Below are 23,698 nucleotides of genomic sequence, written 5' to 3'. Positions count from 1 at the left end.
TTTCTGTCATTTTTGGTGTTTTTTTTTTTTTTAACGTGTAATTGAGGCGATCTGTGATTTTTTTTTGCGGGACTGCGACATTGCGGTGGACAGATCGGACCCTTGACTGACATTTTTGACACTTTTGGGGTTACCAGTGATATTACTACAGTAATCAGTGCTATACATGTGCACTGTTACTGTAAAAATAACACTGGCAGGGAAGGGGCTAATTTTTATTGGTGATCAAGGGGTTAATGTATGCCTGGTGCTTACTAACGTGTGTGGGGGGAGGTGACTGAGTGACACAGGGACAGATCGCAGGTTCAGCTATGCTGAACCCTGCAATCTGACCCTGTTTGTCACTTAGGAGATCCGCCCGCTCTGTTTACACAAGCGGGCGGATCTCCACACTCGATTCCCCGACGATCGGGGAAGAGCGGCAGTGATCACCGCCGCTCCTCCCCTGGCCCGACTCCCGCTGTGACTGAAAACAGCGGGAGCGAGCCTCCGGCGGCGCGCGCGCCTCCCACAAGGGGAGGTGTCCAGCGACGTAGGTCTACGTCGCTGGACGATAACGAACCACTTTGCCGCAGTACAGTCAACGTGACTGGTCGGCAAGTGGTTAAGGTGCACAAAAAAAAAAACCTAAAGTTATGTAAAGTCTTACAACTGCCTTTTCATAAGAAAGCAGCCACAGCTTAAGTAGAAAAGCCCATCCCCTGCCAGCGTGCTGCAGAGAAGGATTCCTGCTCTTTGTGTGGCAGCAGTGTTCTCTCTGCAGAGGTCCAACATGCCACTGCTAAGTCAAACCTAGAGCTCTCCAATCAGAAGAGCTCATGTTCCCTCCTGATTGGTGAACTAGATTTCTGACTGAGGAAGGGTTGTGTCAGATCTCTGCACAGAGACCACCTAGTGATGTTCTCTTTCTGTCTATTTGGATCACTAGGCTGCCTGAACAGATTTAAAACTTCTTCGGCAAATAAAACAGTTTATGTATACAGTATATATATCTCATCTGCGTATTTTAGTGTCTTGTCTGCAGCTCATCTCTGAGCAGAGCAGACTGTAACAGTATAATATTACAAGATCCAATAAAATATAATATTGGGATCTGTGTCTGAAATGAATACAGTATTCCATTCTGACATTTGCATACGCACGCCACTGGCGCTCACCATAAATGTCAAGAGGGAAGCGAAGGACAACCAGCACAGAAAATATCTCACAGGAGACATGAAAAACAAGCTGGCCAGACAGTTAAAAAAAAGGACATAAAATGTTACAGGGCGCAAGTAGGGTTAGATGTAATAAAATGAATATTGAAACAATTAGATTATACATTTTTTATGTTTTTAAAATCATGGGGGCTCATTCGCAATAGCGGTTGAGGGACGGTAAGTTGAGCTGTGTTTTTACTAAACGCCACCCCTCAACCAATCCCCTTTTATCTGCAGAGGCCATGATATTTTGCTTGGCATCTACTGTATAGGTGCCTTCATGTACTGGCCAATGACTTTTGAGCATTGCTGCTCTCCCAAAACTCGGGGGGCTTTGCTTTCAAAAATCCTGGGCTGATTCATCCCCTCCTACCTGAAGAGTATCACTATTAGTTATTGAGCCAACCCATCATGCTCACTGCATTGCCAATCCAGCACTAGGTCTTTCCCTGGCAAGCTGCCACCAGCTTTTGGATTCAGCTATCACTGCATCCAATCAGTGCTCAGGCGAGTCCTAAAGGGCTAGGTGAAGCATTATTTGGCGTTCAAGCAAAGTGTCACTATGCCCTAACTGAGCCCCCTGCCTCCTGCATTTTGGGTACTGAGAACCCTCTGTGCCTCTAGTGACCCTTCACTCCACTGCCTCCTAGTGCTCCCTGCACCCTGTGCCTTCAAGAACTCAGTCATCCTAGTGCACCCCCTGTCCTCTGTGATCCCAGAGCATCCTTTATACTTGGCATTCAACCAGAGCATCACTACATCCTAACCAAGACCCCTGTGCCTCCTGAGTACCCTCTGTGCCTCTAGTGACCCTTCACTCCACTGCCTCCTAGTGCTCCCTGCACCCTGTGCCTTCAAGAACTCAGTCATCCTAGTGCACTCCCATGTCCTCTGTGATCCCAGAGCATCCTTTATACTTGGCATTGAACCAGAGCATCTCTACATCCTAACCAAGACCCCTGTACCTCCTGCGTACCCTCTGAGCCTCTAGTGACCCTTCACTCCACTGCCTCCTAGTGCTCCCTGCACCCTGTGCCTTCAAGAACTCAGTCATCCTAGTGCACCCCCTGTCCTCTGTGATCCCAGAGCATGCTTTATACTTGGCATTCAACCAGAGCATCACTACATCCTAACCAAGACCCCTGTGCCTCCTGAGTACCCTCTGTGCCTCTAGTGACCCTTCACTCCACTGCCTCCTAGTGCTCCCTGCACCCTGTGCCTTCAAGAACTCAGTCATCCTAGTGCACCCCCTGTCCTCTGTGATCCCAGAGCATGCTTTATACTTGGCATTCAACCAGAGCATCACTACATCCTAACCAAGACCCCTGTGCCTCCTGAGTACCCTCTGTGCCTCTAGTGACCCTTCACTCCACTGCCTCCTAGTGCTCCCTGCACCCTGTGCCTTCAAGAACTCAGTCATCCTAGTGCACCCCCTGTCCTCTGTGATCCCAGAGCATGCTTTATACTTGGCATTCAACCAGAGCATCACTACATCCTAACCAAGACCCCTGTGCCTCCTGAGTACCCTCTGTGCCTCTAGCGACCCCTGCACTCCTATGTCTCCAGTATACCATGTACTCTGCGCCTCCAGTAACCCCTGAAACTTCTCTGTCTCCAGCATACCAAGTACTCTTGCCTTCAGTGACCCCTGCACTCCTATGTCTCCTAGTGTTCCCTACCTCCCTGTGCCTAGAGAAAATCAGTCATCCCTGTGCACTTCTGTGACCCCAGTGTCCTAAGTGAGCCCTGAGCATGCTTTGTACCCCTGTGGCTCTTGCAACCTCTGTGTCTCAAGCATCCCATGTCTCCTGTGCACAATATGTAACCAAGTGGCCCCAAAGCCTCCTGTGTCTCCAACGACCTTTGTGTCTCCAGTGTCCTCTGTGTCACCTGAGACCCTTATGTCTCGAGCAACCTATGTGCCAATCAATGGCTCCAGACCATCCCGTGTCACCTGTGACCCCAGAGGCTTCCTGTGTCTCAAATGACCAATGTATCTCCTGAACTCAGTGTTCCAAGTGAGTCCCAAGAAGCCTATGCACCCCTGCTTCTCCAGCAATCTCTATGTCTCCTGTGCACCCTATGTCGCCCAGTGGCCCCAAAGCTTCATGTGTCTCCAATAACCTCCAATGGCCTCTGTGTCTATAGTGTCCTCTGTGTCTCCTGAGACCGTTATGTCTCCAGGAACCTCTGTGTCTCCAGAGACCTGTGTCTCCAGGAAGCCTTGTTTCTCTTGTACAGCTGTGTCACCCAGTGACCCCAGAGCATCCTGTGTCACCAGTGACCCCAGATCTTACTGTGATACCCAGTGACCCTAGAGCATCCTGTATCACCCAGGGGCTCCAGCACATTCTGTGTCACCAGTGACCCCAGATCTTCCTGTGTTAGCCAGTGACCCTCAGAACGTCCTGTGTCTCCAGCGAACTCTGTATCTCCTGAGACAGTTCCGTCACCAGTGACCTCTGTGTCTTCAGCGACCTGCATCTTTGGAAACCCCTGAGTCTCTTGTGCATCACCCAGTGACCCCGGATCGTCCTATTTCATCCAATGACTTCAGAGCATCCTGTGTCACCCAGTGACCCCAGAACTTGCTGTGTCACCCAGTGACCCCAGGGTATCCAGTATTGTTTGGTGACTCCAGTATTTACAGTACCCCAAGGCTCTCTGTACCGCTACTGCCTTTGTTGGCCAAGGCAGGGACCTGGCTCTGAGGCTTGCTGGATCTGTATAAAAGCAATGAATTTTGACACAAGAAAAGATAGGAATGAAGAATCTTCTCTGTATTGTAAAATACCAGAAAATTGTACGTTTAAAATGACATTTCCAACCTTATGAATGTGTCTCAGACATCCTCTGACGCTCTCAATTTCAGGCTTTTCATACCTCTGACAGTTTGATGTATGAGCCTTGTCCTGTACTACGCAGAAGAACCTGGCAGCCGCTAAGCTGGCAATATTGGAATACAATACCTGACACAATTTCCTTCCAACATCCTCACACTAGGACCTTGGTATCTCTTGAAGAACTGAAATCTCCCAGCTGTTCCGCCTAGATTGGACAAACCTTGTTTTTGGACCAATGAAGATGCTAGCCTAATAAAATGAAAAAGGAGGCCCAAATAAGTCAGAAACTCAGAAAGTAAATCATAAAGCTGTGATGGTCCCATTGGCCAGAAGAACAGCGGGTAGAGGGGGTGTTGTAGTATGATTAATTCCCTTTGGTACATAATTACCCCTAAGTCACTGCAGGACACAGTAGAGACCTAGAGGCCAGTAGGAAGAACCACAGGGCACAGAGGCAGACCAAGACACTGGAGATCAGCAGTGCCATCAACATAAGCTAAACTCTTGTGTACTCTAAAATATTACCATGTAGTCAGGGCCGGTGCAAGGACTTTTGACACCCTAGGCGAAATCTAACTTTGCTGCCCCCCCCCCCCCTGGCTCTGCCCCTGACTGCACCCCCTTTCCCCTGCCCATGTATACGGTGTAGGTGGCAGGGGTCAGAAGTGCGTAATGCACAGAATGCAGGGGAGTGCAGGGTTGCGGGGTGCGCTACATACTGCGTGCAGGGTTGAGGGATGCACTACGTACTGCGTGCAGGGTGCTCTTCGTACTGATTGCAGGGTTGAGAGGTGCGCTAGGTACTGCTTGCAGGGTTGAGAGGTGCGCTAGGTACTGCGTTCAGGGTTGAGAGGTGCGCTAGGTACTGCGTGCAGGGTTGAGAGGTGCGCTAGGTACTGAGTGCAGGGTTGTGGGGTTTGCGCTAAGTCTTGAGTGCAGGGTTTTGGGGTGCACTGGGTACTGCGTTCAGGGTTGAGAGGTGTGTAGTGCACCGCCCCTCCCCTCCGCCACTGTAAGTGTTAAATGCTTGTATTACCCCCCATCCCCCCTAAACAGACAGTGCTCCACAACTATTGTGCGTGATGACATTGGAGAGCTGTGTCTGGTTGAGGAGCAATGAGGAGCAGTTTCGGGAACCAGTGGTCTGGAAAGGAGGAAGCCTGGAGGAGTGAAGAATAAGGGAAGTATTTCACCTTATTCCAGTATCCTGAGAGGTTGGGTACAAGTTTGGACCTTGCAGGTATCCTGGAGGGTCATAATCCATTGAGTTGAGTGCTGCTACTGCTTTGCAGTACAGAGAATACAGAGTCTGGCTTAAATATCCTTTTTTTCTGTATCAGCTGTAAGTAGGTTTTTGGAATCTGTGCAGCAATCATTGGGATGCCCTGTGCCCTAACACCCTCTTCCTTGAGTTTATTGGCCTTAATAAACTCTATTAACTGTTCAAAAGTGACTGGTGCCCATCTGTTCACGTCCTCACTACAAGTCAAGAAACAAACCCATCTGACCTCTGGGGGTCCCTAATAGCCAGGGCTTTTTTTCTCAGAGAATAGGTGCACCTCCCAGTACCCCCCCCCCCCACACTTTTAGAGAATACAGAACCAAGTATCATGTTGTGGTTCTAGGTAATTTGTATAGAGTTTGTTAATAACTAGAAAAGCAGTAAAATAGATCCTCTGGAATCAGCAACAATAGACCCTCCCAGCAATAGATCCCCCAGCAACAATAAATCTTCTGCTGAAACAATAGAAAAAACAGTCAAATAGATCCCCCACAATCAGCAACAACAGACGCCCAACAATAGCCCCCCAGCAACAATCGCCCCCCTCAATAAATCCCCTGCAATAATTGACCCCCCCCAACAAAAATAGCCCCCCAGCTGCAATAAATCCTCCCCTGCAACAATCGCCCCCCCCCTCAATAAATCCTCCCCTGCAACAATAGACCCCCCAACAAAAATAGCCCCCCCAGCAACAATAGTTCCCTCAAACAACAATAAATCCTCCCCTGCAACAATTTCCCCCCCCCTCAATAAATCTTCCCCTGCAACAATAGACCCCCCAACAAAAATAGCCCCCCAGCAACAATAGTTCCCTCAAACAACAAAACCCCCCCCCAGAACAAAATGCCCTCCAGCAACAATAGATTCTTCCCAGCAACAATAAATCCCCCAGAAGCCAGCATCAACAGGCCATTCAGCTCACCCCACTGACCCCAGCACCCCTTTGCCATTGCATACATTCAGACTGGAGGTGCCGGAACTGCGTTCCCCCGCGTTCCCGCTGAAAAAAAGCCCTGCTAATAGCCTTTAGGGACTAAGGGGGTTCTACATTACATTATACATATTATAATTGCTTGTTTTATCAAGAATGTGTTGTTTTTGTGTGCATCGGGCATACATTTCTTCTGTGCTCAATTATGACAGCGGGGCTCCCTAGAGGATCTGCTGATATTCATGTAGTTACAGCCACACCGGCAGGTGTTGTTGCCCGTGACGTAGACGGGTAAGAGAAGGAAAGGACAGAGAACAGCATGCATAGACATGGCTTTTTTATTCTTAGAAAGAAGGGGATCATCATGCATACTAGTGGCAATACTGCACAGACTAGATCAGCCTGCAAATTGTTGCCAACCAAAAAGGAAAGCAGCAGAATCGAGAATTAACAGGTATAATATTCTTGCTGAAACTCTATAAAAGGAAACAAAGGGCATATAGACAGACATATTAAATTTGGAGACATTTATGCAAATTTTTGGGTGTTTTACTGACACTTTAAATTCAGAAACACATTTACTAAATACATTGTGACCAAAGCAGAACATTGTTACCACTTCTGGGGAAGTAAAATCACAGAATCGTTTTTATGGTTGCTTATACCAGTGAATTTCATTGTGATAAGCAACCATTTTTACCGAATGAAATGTATTAATTCAGTGTTTTTTTTGTTGTGATTAGCTATGATTGGCCACAGCTAATCACATAGTACATATGGGCTGTGATTGGCCCTGTCTGTACCATGTGATCCCTGTGACCAATCATAGCTAGCAACACATTTGTACACAATAAATGGCATGATTCAAAGCCATTCATTGTTTACTATTATCATGTGATCTGCTGTGATTGGCCACAGCGATCACATGATACTGGCAGCGGGCAAGTACACTGACCAGTCAGACACAGCCGATGACAGATCGCGCCGCATATAACGTCCACCCGGAACGATAAAGGTCCCGCCAGTGCTGTATTTTGGCCTAGGCCAACAAGGCCAAGGCCTAGGGCGGCACTTTGCAGGGGGGCAGCAAAAAAGCTGCCCCCCCTTGCACCTGAGACTATATTGGTCACTGATTGCTAGAGCCGCCTCTCTCACTCTCTCACCCCCCCTCTCTCTCTCACTCACCCCCTCTCACCCACCCGCTCTCTCTCCCCCCTCCCTCTCTCACCCCCCTCCCTCTCTCACCCCTCCTCTCTCTCTCTCCCTCCTCTCTCTTTCTCTCTCAGCCCCCTCTCTCTAATCCCTCTCTCTCGTCCCCCTCTGTCTCAGCCCCCTTTCTTACCCCCCTCTCTCTCTTATCTCCCCTCTCTCTCATCCCCTCTCTCTCTCTATCCCCCCTCCCTCTCTTTCTCTCTCATCCCCCTCTCTCTCTCTCTCTCTCTCAGTCTCATCCCCCCTCTCTCTCTCTCTCTCTCTCATCCCCCTCTCTCATCCTCTCTCTCTCTCTCTCTCTCTCTCTCTATTCCAGCCTCTCTCTCGCTCTCTCTCTCTCACCCCCCCCCTCTCTCTCTCATCCCCCACTCTCTCCCCCCTCTCTTTTTCAGCCCCCTCTCTCTCTTTCCCCCTCTCTCTCATCCCTCTCTCTCTCATCCCTCTCTCTCTCATCCCTCTCTTTCTCTCTCATCCCTCTCTTTCTCTCTCACCCCCGTCTCTCTTTCATCCCCCCTCTCTCTCCCTCACCCACCACCCTCTCTCTCTCCCCCACCCCCTCTCACCCCCCCCTTGTGAGATCTCAGGGGTTCATGCTGGGACTTGTAGTCCTTCAATTTTGGAGGAAGTCACATCTGTTAAAAAAAGGAGTGGGGCAAATTTACATAGGAGGGGGCACCCAGTTTTAGTCTTGCCTGGGGCAGCACAAAACCAAAATACAGCACTGGGTCCCGCCCAGCCGTCATTTGACAATACGCTGGGGTAAAGTGACAAGTAGCACTGGGCAAAATTATCAGAGCTAACAGGTAAATACAAAGCCATTATAAGAGAAGTAAAACTGTGCACCACTTATCCATAGGAACCAACTATACAAATGTATATTTAGAGAGACAAATGCCGACATACAAGAGCTGTATTGTAAGCACTGCAAAAGCAGGCATAACTTTTTTGTTAACTTGCATAGGTTGCTCAAATGTTGCTAGAGTACATTTTCCTCTATAGTAGCTCCTCTTCTTCTTTTTCATTGCAGGTAAAAAACAGATTCCGAGCAGAGGCAACATACTGCCATTGAGGTTGATTTACAAAAGGCAAATAGACTGTGCACTTTGCAAGTACAGTTGCAGTCCAAGAGCAGTTGCTCCAGAGCTTAGTAAATGAGCAGAAGCTCTGCTGACTTCCATAATCATATCATGTGCAAGAAAAAATACTTTTTTTGTTTTTCATTTTCCTTGCATGTGATTGGGTATTCTTTGCAAAGTGAAGCTTTACATCATTTACTAAGCTCTGAAGCAACTGTATGTAGCACTGCCCCCTAGGGAGCTGCTGAGAATGGATTCCCCTAGGTTACCCATAGCAACAGTCTGTAAAACGTATCACTTTAAGACTTGGCTCAGACAATGAACAGTCCAGGGGATTTGGTTTTTGTGTTTTATTTTAGAACTTGGACGGGAGAAGGGATGAGTGGGATACTCCAACTTGAACTATGCACAATTTATGAGGACAACTGACTGTAGTGTGTGCGGCAAGGCCGCTGCTTCACCTTGCCACTGAAGGGAAGTAAAAGATATGTTCCTGAATGAATTCCTCTTCAGGGTCCTAACCTGGCACCCCCTTTCTCACTTCCTGTGAATCCACTGACTATCTACTGGAGTGGTCCCCTTCCTGGGCAGACCCCTGGCAAGCTTCCCGGTACTCACGGACACTTATTTTCCCTGGGTTGCCTTCAGCTCCACTCTTTAGTATCCTGGACCTCCTGGCTCAGCACCACAAGTCTGGTCCACTAAACCGACTGCCTGTGACCACCTTCCTTGCTGACAGGAGGAGAGACAGCCATCACCCTCCTCCTGGGACCTGGCTTCCTGCCCAAAGACACCCTGTCACATGTACCCCCAGCTTTTATGACCTATCCCAGCATGCACCACTGTTGTGCCAACCCACTGGGACAGCCACAAAAGCCTGTGTGTCATTGGCTGCGTTTCTTCCACTGTCCAACAGGCTCTCTCATTGGATACAGTGATACACTCCCTCAGCCCAGATGAATCACACCCTGGACACATGCAACAGGCAGAACTAACAATCAGACTCCCCTGATAAGCAGACAGAGCTGCTAAGCTTTTACCAACCTAGCACCAGAGTTGTATAAAGTACTCGAAACCCATACTTGAGTAAAGGTACAAGTGCTCGATCAAAAAGTGACTTGAGTAGAGGTGGAAGTGCTCGATCAAAAAGTGACTCGAGTAGAAGTACTAAAGTATTCAACATTTTTTGTACTTAAGTATTGCAAGTCGTTTTTTTAAAAATTTTGCTACTCAAGTACTGAAAGTAAAAGTACCACTAGTTTTGAAAAAAAAATTGCTACTCAAGTACTGAAAGTAAAAGTACAAGTACTGTGTTATGTCGTTATTAAAGAAAGAAGTCAAAAGTTTGAACATCATATTGTTTTTTATTATTTCAAATGCAGCTTTTATTTATACATACAGTAGCTTTTATTTCCGTATGCGCTGATAATACACATGTTTTGAGCTTCATGAAACCTGCCATCTACTGTTCTGGCAGTGGTAATTTTTATAATTGTAACGAGAAACTATGCAGCACAAAAAAAAATATCGGAGTAGAAGTATTGAAATCATCGAAAAAATGTAGTGAAGTAAAAGTGGAAGTAGGAGAAAAAAATTCTACTCTAGGAAAGTACAGATACCGCCTTTCAGTACTTAAGTACAGTAGTGAAGTAGTTCTACTTAGTTACTATACATCTCTGCCTAGCACCTACCTAGGAGGGTGCTACCTGTACTTGCAAGGTGCACAGCCTATTTGCCTTTAGTAAATGAACCCCATTGAGTTCTTGACGAAGGAAGGGATGTAGGCTGTCCGACATCAACAGAAGGCTACAGAATGTTTATGGAGATGACACCACTGATAAGAGCAATGTCTTGTCATTGGTGACTCTATCTAGTCAATGATGTCATCTTTGTAAAAATTCCGTAGTCTTCTGTGGATGTTTGACAGCCTGCATCCCTCCTGCATCAAAAACTCTTTGATGTCACATTGCTTCTGCTTGGAATCTATTATTTACCTGCAATGAAAAAGATGAAGAGTTACTATGGAGGAAGACTAAAGCCTCGTACACACGCAACGAATTTCCGCCGACCAACGGTCCGTCTTTTGTCCAGAGTGGTGTCTGTTGGTTGGAATGTGCCTAGACTGCACACAAATTTTCCCGCAGGACAGAATTCTACTTCAGAAGTGATGTCATGTGTTGGATTGCTTTGTGTTCTTTCTTCTCTGAGCATGCCCAGTCTTGCTCATAAGATTTTTCCCTGTCGAAATCTGTACTGACTGCCCGAAAATCGGACGTGTTTTGACGGAGGACAAAAATTTTTGATAGCCTGCACACCAGAATTTTTTCGGCCGAAAAGTCGGAGTCGGTTGTCGGAAGCACCATACTAACAATCCGAAAATCGGCAGATCGGTCGTCGGACGAAAGTTCCCGGACGAATTCCGACTCGTGTGTACGGGGCTTTACTCTACCAATATATGACATTTGAAAGATCTATGTAAGTTATTAGCCACTTACCGCATACTAACGTATGGGTACGTCGGTAAACTTTGCGGTAGTGTACCGGGATGATGCCTCTAGCTAGACCACGGTACCGTGGTTTAGAGCCAACGGTTGGCATTCCGTCAGTAACGACCGATGCGGCTCGGGAGCCACTCGATTGTTACCCGGGGGGCGGGAGGGGACGTCCCCCCCTCCCGCAGCCATCCGTGGCTTTTACCAGGGCTCCCGTCCCCCCGGGAGCCCCGAGCACCCAGCCGGCACGTCCGCCGGCTGGATGGAGTCCTGATCAAAGCCGGAAACGGCTTTGATCGGGTCTCCGATGACGTAACCCGGAGGCGGCGTCCATGACGTCACTTCCGGGTTACTGTGCTGCAAAAGGCGGCAGATTTTAAAAACGGCTGTATGCAAAAATGCTGTTTTCGGTCTTTTAGACCCTCGATCCCTCCATAAAGAGTACCTGTCACTACATATTGGTGTCACAAGGGATGTTTACATTGCTTGTGACAGCAATAAAAGTGATCAGATTTTTTATTTTTTTTTCAAAAACTGTAATAAAGTTAAAAAAATAAATAAAATAAATGGGAAAAAAAAAATTTAGCCGGCCCCGTCACCGTTAGCTCGCGCACAAAAAAAAACGTATACGGAAGTCGAGCCGCAAATGAAATCGCTGTTCAAACCACACATGTGAGGTATTGCAGCGATCGCCAGAGTGTAAGCAATAATTAAAAAAAGAAGAGCTACACTCTAACTCTAAACTGGTAACCGTTAAATAAATTTAAAGCGTCGCCAATTTGAGATATCTATTGACCGTAGTTTGTCGCCATCCCAAGGGGGGGGGGGGCGCAATTTTAAACCGTAACATGTTGGGTATCTATTTACTCGGCGTGACATCATCTTTCACAATATACAAAAAAAATGGGCTAACTTTACTGTTTAGTATTTTTTAAATGCAGTGAAATGTGATTTTTCTCAAAATTTTTCCAAAAAAATGGCGTTTTAAAGACCGCTGCGCAAATACCGCGTGACAAAAAATATTGCAATGACCGACATTTTATTCTCCAGAGTCTTTGCTAAAAAAAATATATATAATGTTTGGGGGTTCTAAGTAGTTTTCTAGGAAAAAATACTGCTTTTAACTTGTGAACAAAAAGTGTCCGAAATAGGGCTGGGGAATAAGTGGTTAAAAAAAAGTTATGCCCTTTATATGTGACATTTGTGCACACGTATAGGAAAACATTTCCATGGAACAATTCTGTGCAGTTATACAGATAAACCAAGAATGTTCTATATTTTACAGAAACAAACTCAGAAAAAAGTAAATAATTAAAGGGAGCCTGTCATCAGTATGGTTAGCACGGCTCATGTCCAGCACCAAAGGCGGCCATTGCCCGACTCCTGTAAGCGGTGCTAGCTGCAAGGCAGACATGTCACTGTGCATAATTCAGTGGAGGTGTGCTGTTCCCAGAGCCGGGAGCTGGGTAATGTCAGGCCACAGTACTGGATGGGAGCCTCGGCTATGACAGATAGTCATCCTAACAAGAACCCTTTAAATAGAAGAACAGCTGGGTCCCGTGAAATAACCTACATAGACAAAATAAGCAGATTTTCCTCACATCTAGGAGAGCATAGAAGGGGTTTATTTTAAAAAGCACAATATTAGCACAAATAATACATGCACAGTGTAATAGTTTATAGCATCTTGGTTTCACCTTTTAACACTGTAGAGTAGCCATTCTCAATTAGAGCTCCGTGGAACCCTAGGGTTCCTCCAGAGGCTTCTAGGGGTTCCTGGAGCTGTGGGTGGTTGACCTTCCATTTGATGATGCCTGCACACAGTTCCAAAGCCAACCCCACTTGGCAGAGCCAGCTGCATGACACCAATGATTTTTTTTAGCTGTCTCTAAAATATAACTACCACTGTAAGAGAGGGAGCGGGTGTTCTTCCCACTGGCCCACCAATGTAACCCACCACTGTAAGAGAAGGAGCGGGTGTTCTTCCTACTGGCCCACCAATGTAACCCACCATTGTAAGAGAAGGAGCGGGTGTTGATCCCACTGGCCCACCAATGTAACCCACCACTGTAAGAGAAGGAGCGGGTGTTGATCCCACTGGCCCACCAATGTAACCCACCATTGTAAGAGAAGGAGCGGGTGTTCTTCCCACTGGTCCACCAATGTAACCCACCACTGTAAGAGAAGGAGCGGGTGTTCTTCCCACTGGTCAACCAATGTAACCCACCACTGTAAGAGAAGGAGCGGGTGTTCTTCCCACTGGCCCACCAATGTACCCATCACTGTAAGAGAAGGAGCGGGTGTTCTTCCCACTGGTCCACCAATGTAACCCACCACTGTAAGAGAAGGAGCGGGTGTTCTTCCCACTGGTCCACCAATGTAACCCACCACTGTAAGAGAAGGAGCGGGTGTTCTTCCCACTGGTCCACCAATGTAACCCACCACTGTAAGAGAAGGAGCGGTGTTCTTCCCACTGGTCCACCAATGTAACCCACCACTGTAAGAGAAGGAGCGGGTGTTCTTCCCACTGGCCCACCAATGTAACCCACCACTGTAAGAGAAGGAGCGGGTGTTCTTCCCACTGGCCCACCAATGTACCCATCACTGTAAGAGAAGGAGCGGGTGTTCTTCCCACTGGTCCACCAATGTAACCCACCACTGTAAGAGAAGGAGCGGGTGTTCTTCCCACTGGTCCACCAATGTAACCCACCACTGTAAGAGAAGGAGCGGGTGTTCTTCCCACTGGTCCACCAATGTAACCCACCACTGTAAGAGAAGGAGCGGTGTTCTTCCCACTGGTCCACCAATGTAACCCACCACTGTAAGAGAAGGAGCGGGTGTTCTTCCCACTGGCCCACCAATGTAACCCACCACTGTAAGAGAAGGAGCGGGTGTTCTTCCCACTGGTCCGCCAATGTAACCCACCATTGTAAGAGAAGGAGCGGGTGTTCTTCCCACTGGTCCACCAATGTAACCCACCACTGTAAGAGAGGGAGCGGGTGTTCTTACCACTGGTCCACCAATATAACCCACCACTGTAAAAGAGGGAGCGGGTGTTCTTCCCACTGCTCCACCAATGTAACCCACCACTGTAAGAGAAGGAGCGGGTGTTCTTCCCACTGGCCCACCAATGTAACCCACCACTGTAAGAGAAGGAGCGGCTGTTCTTCCCACTGGCCCACCAATGTAACCCACCACTGTAAGAGAAGGAGCGGGTGTTCTTCCTACTGCTCCACCAATGCAACCCACCACTGTAAGAGAAGGAGCGGGTGTTCTTCCTACTGCTACACCAATGAAACCCACCACTGTAAGAGAAGGAGCGGGTGTTCTTCCCACTGGTCCACCAATGTAACCCACCACTGTAAGAGAAGGAGTGGGTGTTCTTCCCACTGGCCCAACAATGTAACCCACCACTGTAAGAGAAGGAGCGGGTGTTCTTCCCACTGGTCCACCAATGTAGCCCCCCACTACAAGAGAAGGAGCGGGTGTTCTTCCCACTGCTCCACCAATGTAACCAACCACTGTAAGAGAAGGAGCGGGTGTTCTTCCCACTGGTCCACCAATGTAACCCACCACTGTAAGAGAAGGAGCGGGTGTTCTTCCCACTGGTCCACCAATGTAACCCACAATTGTAAGAGAAGGAGCGGGTGTTCTTCCCACTGGTCCACCAATGTAACCCACCACTGTAAGAGAAGGAGCGGGTGTTCTTCCCACTGGTCCATCAATGTAACCCACCACTGTAAGAGAAGGAGCGGGTGTTCTTCCCACTGGTCCACCAATGTAACCCACCACTGTAAGAGAAGGAGCGGGTGTTCTTCCCACTGGTCCACCAATGTAACCCACCACTGTAAGAGAAGGAGCGGTGTTCTTCCCACTGGTCCACCAATGTAACCCACCATTGTAAGAGAAGGAGTGGGTGTTCTTCCCACTGGTCCACCAATGTAACCCACCACTGTAAGAGAAGGAGCGGGTGTTCTTCCCACTGGTCCACCAATGTAACCCACCACTGTAAGAGAAGGAGCGGGTGTTCTTCCCACTGGTCCACCAATGTAACCCACCACTGTAAGAGAAGGAGCGGGTGTTCTTCCCACTGGCCCACCAATGTAACCCACCACTGTAAGAGAAGGAGCGGGTGTTATTCCCACTGGCCCACCAATGTAACCCACCACTGTAAGAGAAGGAGCGGGTGTTCTTCCTACTGCTCCACCAATGTAACCCACCACTGTAAGAGAAGGAGCGGGTGTTCTTCCTACTGCTACACCAATGAAACCCACCATTGTAAGAGAAGGAGCGGGTGTTCTTCCCACTGGTCCACCAATGTAACCCACCACTGTAAGCGAAGGAACGGGTGTTCTTCCCACTGCTCCACCAATGTAACCCACCACTGTAAGAGAAGGAGCGGGTGTTCTTCCCACTGGCCCAACAATGTAACCCACCACTGTAAGAGAAGGAGCGGGTGTTCTTCCCACTGATCCACCAATGTAACCCACCACTGCAAGAGAAGGAGCGGGTGTTCTTCCCACTGGTCCACCAATGTAACCCACCACTGTAAGAGAAGGAGCGGGTGTTCTTCCCACTGGTCCACCAATGTAACCCACAATTGTAAGAGAAGGAGCGGGTGTTCTTCCCACTGGTCCACCAATGTAACCCACCACTGTAAGAGAAGGAGCGGGTGTTCTTCCCACTGGTCCATCAATGTAACCCACCACTGTAAGAGAAGGAGCGGTTGTTCTTCCCACTGGTCCACCAATGTAACCCACCACTGTAAGAGAAGGAGCGGGTGTTCTTCCCACTGGTCCACCAATGTAACCCACCACTGTAAGAGAAGGAGCGGTGTTCTTCCCACTGGTCCACCAATGTAACCCACCACTGTAAGAGAAGGAGCGGGTGTTCTTCCCACTGGCCCACCAATGTAACCCACCATTTAAACCCTGTTCCCCAATTAATTTGTTTTAGCAGGTGTTCCCTGAGAATTATTTAATGGGTTCCTCCGGGGTAAAAAAGTTTAGAAAGGCTGCTCGAGAGAGTCTGAATAATCGAAGATAAGTTCCAGTTGGTTGGAATTGTTTGAGTTAATGCACTTTGTATATTGCTTTTTGACTTAGTTGCATTCAGCATTCCATGCAAGAAAAGTTGTACTGTGCAGTCACGGACCAAGAAAACAATATAACGTACAGAACACAAACTCCGATAACTAGAAAAACAATAGCAGTCCAAGAAACATCAATACAGTAAACTGTGATAAACACAATGATTTTATATATATATATATATATATATATACTGTATATATACTAAATTGTTAGCACTATATAAATCCTGAGTAGTAATAATAATAATAATGATAATAATGATAATAAAATTCAATAGGCCAATGAAAAGTAGAACTGTGCAGTTGTCCAAACAAAGTACAGCAAGATACACGGGTTCGAGAGGGTAACCAGGTTTGCACACAGGTTCAACTGATGAGACATTTTTATTCAATATAACAGATTGATAAAAACATACCTGCTTGTGTCACCACCAAATTGCCTGGGCACCATAATATCTCATATCTTTGGGCACCCAAGGATATGAAGATAAGAACCCGGTCCAATTTAATTATTCTGAGTGGGTAGCAATTGTTCAGAATTACTTTAAAATGGCGCCATACTGTAACAACACCCACCATCCTGATTGGCATAAGAGATCATTGTAGTAGTGGTGCCTTCTACAGTGATTTTCAGCTTCTGTGGGGATCCTACTGGTATATGATCACATATGTACTTACATTGGTCCAAGCTGGACCAATGTAGCTATGTAACATTGCCATACTTGAACTTCAGCTTTAAGTACACTAGTATTAGTATATGTGGACAGGATAGCATGGTGTGTCAGAGGAGTGGGTTTGATTACATTCTACATCTATTTTAATAAAATACACAGATCCATTGGTATCTGGGATAAAGTGTTATAAAACCTTGGTCAGAACCTTAACAAAGAAGACAAAGCACCCCATGGCAGAGAGAACTCTTCTACATTCTTTGATTCCTTTTAGAAGCAACGGCAATAACAAAATGTCTACGTTCAACACAAATTCCCATTTTCACATTTCACATTCGCATTGTTTCAACCTTTCCAAAAATCCCTGATCACGAGCTGTCCTTGGATTAGACCATATAGACTGCAATATGTCCCGGTAATTCTGTGTTCTCAGAACCGGGCACCCTACTAAATTTAAAGAGGTTCCCCAGTAGACAGCTCAACTCTATCCAATGGTTTACAAAGGGGGCTGTTCAATGATTTACAGCTTACAAACTCATTCCACCCAAAAATTATATTTCCATTACAGCTATAGTCTGGTGGAGGCACTTGCCAGTTTCCTATATGTCTTTGGGATTTCAAAATTGAGATTTCCATGCCATAATTTTAGACTTTGTTCCAGTACACCTGGGAGTCTTAGTCATTGTTCCCACTCCTGCTGGATTATAATTAATAGTACAAATACTACGACTACTGCTACTACTATTGCTAAGATAATAATAATTATTATAATGTAAATACATTGGATTTTTTAATTGTTACTTCGGAATAATCTTATTTGTGGACATTTCAAGACGTAATGTGTGACGAAACGCGTATGTAAGAGCTACATGCTGATGTCATTGCGCAACTGGAAGTGACCTGACAGTTCTTCTATGTGCTGGCTAATAAGATAATAATAGGTACTTAATAATGTAAATACATTGGATTGTTTTGAATGTTACTTCAAATATATTAATATCTTCCTTGTGGACATTTCAAGACGTAATGTGTGACGAAACGTGTAGGGTAGAGCTACATGCTGATTTTATTGCACAACTGGAAGTGACCCAAAGATTCTTCTATGTGCTGGCTGGAATTTTTTTTAATGCACAGACATCTTCTGATGCCTGTGGCTGGTGACTGGAAGGGAAGATCCAGTTTCCTATATTTCTATGGGATTTCAATATTGAGATTTCCTTGCCATAATTTCAGACTTTGTTCCAGTACCCCTGGGAGTTTTAGTCATTGCTCCGAATCCTTCTGCTGGGTTAATAATAATAATAATACAAATACTACTACTGCTACTACTACGATTAATAAGATAATAATAGGTATTTAAGAATGTAAATACATTGGATTGTTTTGAATGTTACTTCAAATATATTAATATCTTCCTTGTGGACATTTCAAGACGTAATGTGTGACGAAACGTGTAGGGTAGAGCTACATGCTGATTTTATTGCACAACTGGAAGTGACCCAAACATTCTTCAATGTGCTGGCTGGAAATGTTTTTTTAATGCACAGCCATCTTCTGATGCCTGTGGCTGGTGACTCGAAAGGAAGATCCAGTTTCCTATATTTCTATGGGATTTTAATATTGAGATTTCCTTGCCATAATTTCAGACTTTGTTCCAGTACACCTGGGATTTTTAGTCATTGCTTACACTCCTTCTGCTGGATTAATAATAATAATAATAATAATAATAATACAAATACTACTACTGCTATTAATAAGATAATAATAGGTATTTAAGAATGTAAATACATTGAATTGTTTTGAATGTTACTTCAAATATATTAATATCTTCCTTGTGGACATTTCAAGGCGTAATGTGTGACGAAACGTGTAGGGTAGAGCTACATGCTGATTTTATTGCACAACTGGAATTGACCCAAACATTCGTCTATGCGCTGGCTGGAAATGTTTTTTTAATGCACAGCCATCTTCTGATGCCTGTGGCTGGTGACTCGAAAGGAAGATCTACATAGGTGGTTGGGCCAGTATATGACCCTGAGAAAGAACAGGGGAGACGTGGTTTACATGGATTCCTGTACCATGTGCTTTTTTTGACTTCTCAATCATTAGAGGGTCATATGTATTTGGTAAGCCTGCATTTTTGACCATCTGGATGAGGTTTCTGGTTTGCTATGGCGCCCATTTCATGATCAATTTTTTATTTACACATTTTTTGGACTTTTGTATCATTACTTTGGGGACATTTTTTCTGATTTATCTGTTCATTTCTATTTTGCACTGTTCAAAATTAATTCCATGTTATATTAGGTAGCACGACGCAATTTCTTTTTATGTTTTATACATTTCGTAAATGTGTCTGATGCTTTCCGCACCACACACCAGTCTACTGAAGATGTAGGCCATTGTATGGCTGTCACTCCTTGGAGACCCTGCACATTTCCTATATGTCTTTGTAACTCCAGCATTGAGATTTCCTGCCCTAATTCCCAACTCTGTTCCAGAGCACCTGGGAGTTTTTTGGTGCCATCACTCTTGCTGGATTAATAATAATCATAAATTATAAATCCACCAGAGTAGAGGGGGGGCATGACTCTCTTCAAGCATTGCAGACCTGGAAGCTCAAGCATAGGGACCTCTCTTCCACACCTCCTAAGAAACATAGGAAACTCTCAGTTTAGCAACCACCAAAAGTTTAAACATAATTTCTGCATGGTCTGGCCTTGATGATGTGACTTCTAAGTCCTTATCTGAAATCTGTCATCTTGAGGAACTCCTTACATGGGGTCCACCATAGATCCGTACTTACTTGTATTAATATCTAAGGCACCACCAACTTTACCAACCATCCAGTCTCAGCCCTGCTGATTTCAGATAAGGTCTCACACAATTGCATAACCCTCCGCTCTGCAGTAAACCACCTTCCATGATAATAAATGCTTAGCCCTATAAACGAGAACCTTCAACCTTCAAACCCCCCTCCCCCAGGAAGAAAAAAACTTTAGTCATAGTAGATAAGCTATCAGAATAACCATTTACCTGCTTTTTGCTTTTGGTTGCACTTTTTGGCAGGAAAAGTACTGCTCCACAAAAGCTTTGGGCCTGTAATAGCAACAAAAGCCTCTCTGTGACACCGTCCTGCTTCTGTGTGCTGTGAAACACAACTAGCCATTGCAAACAATGTCATTCGAGCATGCACACATGCTGCTGGGTTGCAAATATCTACACACCTGATGGGCAATGATATATAACCTTTGGTATTGGGAACTGTATAGCTTGCAATATAATATATATTTATGTACACTGTACTGCCAAAAGTATTGGGACGCCTGCCTTTACACACACATGAACTTTAATGGCATCCCGGTCTTAGTCCGCAGGGTTCAATACTGAGTTGACCCACCCTTTGCAGCTATAACAGCTTCAACTCTTCTGGGAAGGCTGTCCACAAGGTTTAGGAGTGTCTATGGGAATGTTTGACCATTCTTCCAAAAGTGCATTTGTGAGGTCAGGTACTGATATTGGAGGAGAATGCCTGGCTCGCAATCTGCGCTCTAATTAATTCCAAAGGTGTTCTATCAGGTTGAGGTCAGGACTGTGCAGGCCAGTCAAGTTCCTCCAACCCAAACTCGCTCATCCATGTCTTTATGGACCTTGCTTTGTGCACTGATCCAAATCATTTGGTGGAGGGGGGATTATGGTGTGGGGGAGTTTTTCAGGGGTTGGGCTTGGCCCCTTAGTTCCAGTGAAGGGAACTCTTAGGGCAACAGCATATCAAGACATTTTGGACAATTTCATGCTCCTAACTTTGTGGGAACAGTTTGGGGATGGCCCCTTCCTGTTCCAACATGACTGCACACCAGTGCACAAAGCAAGGTCCATAAAGACATGGATGAGCGAGTTTGGGGTGGAGGAACGTGACTAGCCTTCACTTATACCTCGTTTCCACTGAGCGGATCGGTTCGGTTCGGTTCGGTACGGTACGCTATTTTGAGTGTTTCCATTATGAAAGTGGTCCATACAACTGAACCAAACCGCACCATTCCTGGTCCTCCTTCAGATGTAGGGCCATAGGAAATGGTAGGGTATGGTTAGGGCGGAGCTACTGGCGTCAAACGATACATTTCACTTATTGGCGGACAGGAAACGTCAATGCTAACGTCAAACGAAAGCGCAAAACAAACACCACATTTGGTGTAAACCCCGTATGGCCCCTGGCGGTCCGACTTGCAGTGGAAACGCTTACCTGAATAGGCCGGACCATCGTAACCCTTCCAAACTGTACCGACCCGAACCGTTCCGCTCAGTGGAAACGAGGCATTAGAGTTCCCTTCACTGGAACTAAGAGGCCAAGCCCAACCCCTGAAAAACTCCCCCACACCATAATCCCCCCTCCACCAATTGATTTGGAACAATGCACAAAGCAAGGTCCATAAAGACATGGGTGAGGGGTGGAGGAACTTGACTGGCCTGCACAGAGTCCTGACCTCAATCCCATAGAAAACCTTTGGGATGAATTATAGTAGAGACTGGGAGCCAGGCCTTCTCGTCTAACATCAGTGCCTGACCTCACAAATGCGTTTCTAGAAGAATGGTCAAACATTCCCATAGACACACTCCTAAACCTTGTGGACAGCCTTCCCAGAAGAGTTGAAGCAGTTATAGCTGCAAAGGGTGGGCCAACTCAACATTGAACCCTACGGACTAAGATTGGGATGCCATTAACGTTCGTAAAGCAGGTGTCCCAATACTTTTGAATATTTTTTGAATATATATATATATACATATATATATATATATATATATATTCTGTATATATGTATATGTATGTATGTATATATATATATATATATATATACACACACACAGTATATATATATATATATATATATATATATATATATATATATATATATATATATATATATGTATATGTGTGTGTATATATATATATATATATATATATATATATATATATATATATATATATATATATATTTTTTTTTTTTTTTATGATTTATTTAGCAAATGTACGTAGCCTGATAATTTTGCCGTCAGCTGCTGTCAGGTTGTATCAGAGTCTTATTCTGTCTGCAGTTTGCAACAAAAGGTCCTTAGTGTCCAGTGAACTGTCCGTTTTATTTATCATTTTCCTCCTATTGTACTTTTTTTATATTATTTTTTATGCTGTCCTGTATCCTCTGCTGGATCTCTTCCTATAGATTCCTGTTCCTTTTAGCCATGCGTATACAGTATCAGGCTCCTCTGATAATGCCTTGCTTGCAGCACAGATGTTCAGTACCCTCTGCCCCAGATACAACGAAAAGAAAAATTAACCGGCTGTCCAAGATGCAAAATCGTGGCTAGAAAAGGAACCGAAAATCTTGATTTGAAAAAAAAAGAAAGAAAAAAAAAAAAAGAAAGAAAACGTAGAAGACAATCTGCAAGTAAAGCCTTTTCTAGCACAAAAAACCCATTTAATTCACACAAAACCAAATATAAACAAAGTCCATATGCTTTCTCAAGATAAGTTTAGCCGAAGAAATCTTCGCATTCGTTTTCACGCACTCGTTGGAATATAAAGTACGGCTGAGGTGGCTTTCTTTTTTTTTTCTCTTTCTGAGCACAAGTACTGGGTCTTAGCCTGCTAGAAAAGCATTGCATTAAGCAGGAATCTAATAAGCGTTCAGTGAGAATATTCAGAGCTCAGCCCTGTAATGTACCATAGCATGACTGTTAACACTTGCTAAAACCTTGCCAAAGCTACAGCCACTGTTGTTATTGTCTGTAATCAACTCCTGGTAAGCAGCAGAGGGGCGCTTGTGCACTTTCCAGACACGCACAGAAACGCATTGCTCCTTAGCAGATGCACGCAGGTAGCAATAACTCCACAAAGCACCCCCACGCATTGGCAACCGGCGTACCAAACTGCACGGTGCCGCAGCACCATGTAGTTCAGTGCAGCGCTATTTTACAAAAGGGTCAGGGACTTCTCTCCCTGTGCTTCTTATGGGTAAGGCAGCCTATTAAAATGAATAGGCTGCCCTACGCATGGTACGTGCACACTCACATATATGTGATATAAAGCCGGCCATAGATGGTTCTGATCGATTCGAACCATCATGTGCAGGCTGAATGCACCAAAGTTGATCTATCGATTGACTTGGGTGCAACCAACCAGGGCTGGGGCAAAGGGGGTGGACGGGAGGGGCAGCTGCCCTGGGTGCAATCAAGGCCCACTGATAAGGCTGTACAGCCAGCCCTCCTGTACTTGGCCCAGACCCCATCAGTTCAAAAGGGGGGCACGGGCATCTGTTGAGCAGAAGGGCCGGCTGTACTGCCTTATTGCCGATAGTTGTGGCTACCCCTGCAGCTCCACCAGCTTCTCCCCCATTTTCTCCCTCTAGATGTGCTGCAGGGGGATCGGTATCTGCGTCCCCAAGACCTTGCTGTCTGGGCCCCCCTTACCTACAGCTCTGCCGGCTTCACTCCTCTCCTGCCGGCTGCTTCTGCGGGCACACAGGGAGATTGTTTCAGGATAAAGAGTAGGGAGAGGTAAATATTTACTGACCCCTTCCTTTCCTGAAGGAACATAATGAGTGATTGGTACTGATCGCTCTTGTGTCCATTCATCGCTGAAACATAGTAAACAGTGTATACTATGCTTCAGTTTGTGAATGAACAGGAAGTGCCCTATTCATTAATCTCCAGCATAGCTGAGGCTAAAGAGAAAGAGGAATCTCTATCCTCAGTCCCTTTCTTAGTCTCAAATATGAGACATTAGGGGTCTGTTTAGACCCCTGATATTTTACCAAAGGCGGGGCCCTGTCAAGTAGGCTGTATGGGGCCCTGTGATTTCTAACTGCAGCCCTGGGCGCAATGGTTTACTGTAAAGATAGGGGC

The 23,698-nt window shown here is 45.7% G+C and overlaps 1 protein-coding gene across 5 annotated transcripts in view; it reads right to left on the bottom strand.

The window, feature by feature from the left end:
- Positions 1-23,698, bottom strand: part of FAM131B (family with sequence similarity 131 member B) — a 153,934-nt gene that overhangs the window by 66,943 nt on the left and 63,293 nt on the right. For 3 of the 5 annotated variants that reach the window (XR_014225709.1, XM_082267335.1, XM_082267336.1), the window contains exon 3: positions 19,835-19,897. The exons of the other annotated variants lie outside the window; for them this stretch is intronic. Coding sequence is in view for 2 of the 3 variants with exons in the window: in XM_082267335.1 (XP_082123461.1) it covers positions 19,835-19,897 (63 nt within the window). In the remaining variant the exon portion in view is untranslated. The remainder of the gene's footprint in view (positions 1-19,834; positions 19,898-23,698) is intronic. 5 annotated transcript variants of the gene reach the window in all.

This window comes from Pelophylax lessonae, assembly GCF_965119305.1.
Source record: "Pelophylax lessonae genome assembly, chromosome: 9".
Taxonomy (NCBI): Eukaryota; Metazoa; Chordata; class Amphibia; order Anura; family Ranidae; genus Pelophylax; species Pelophylax lessonae.
This window is presented reverse-complemented; position numbering and strand designations above follow the sequence as displayed.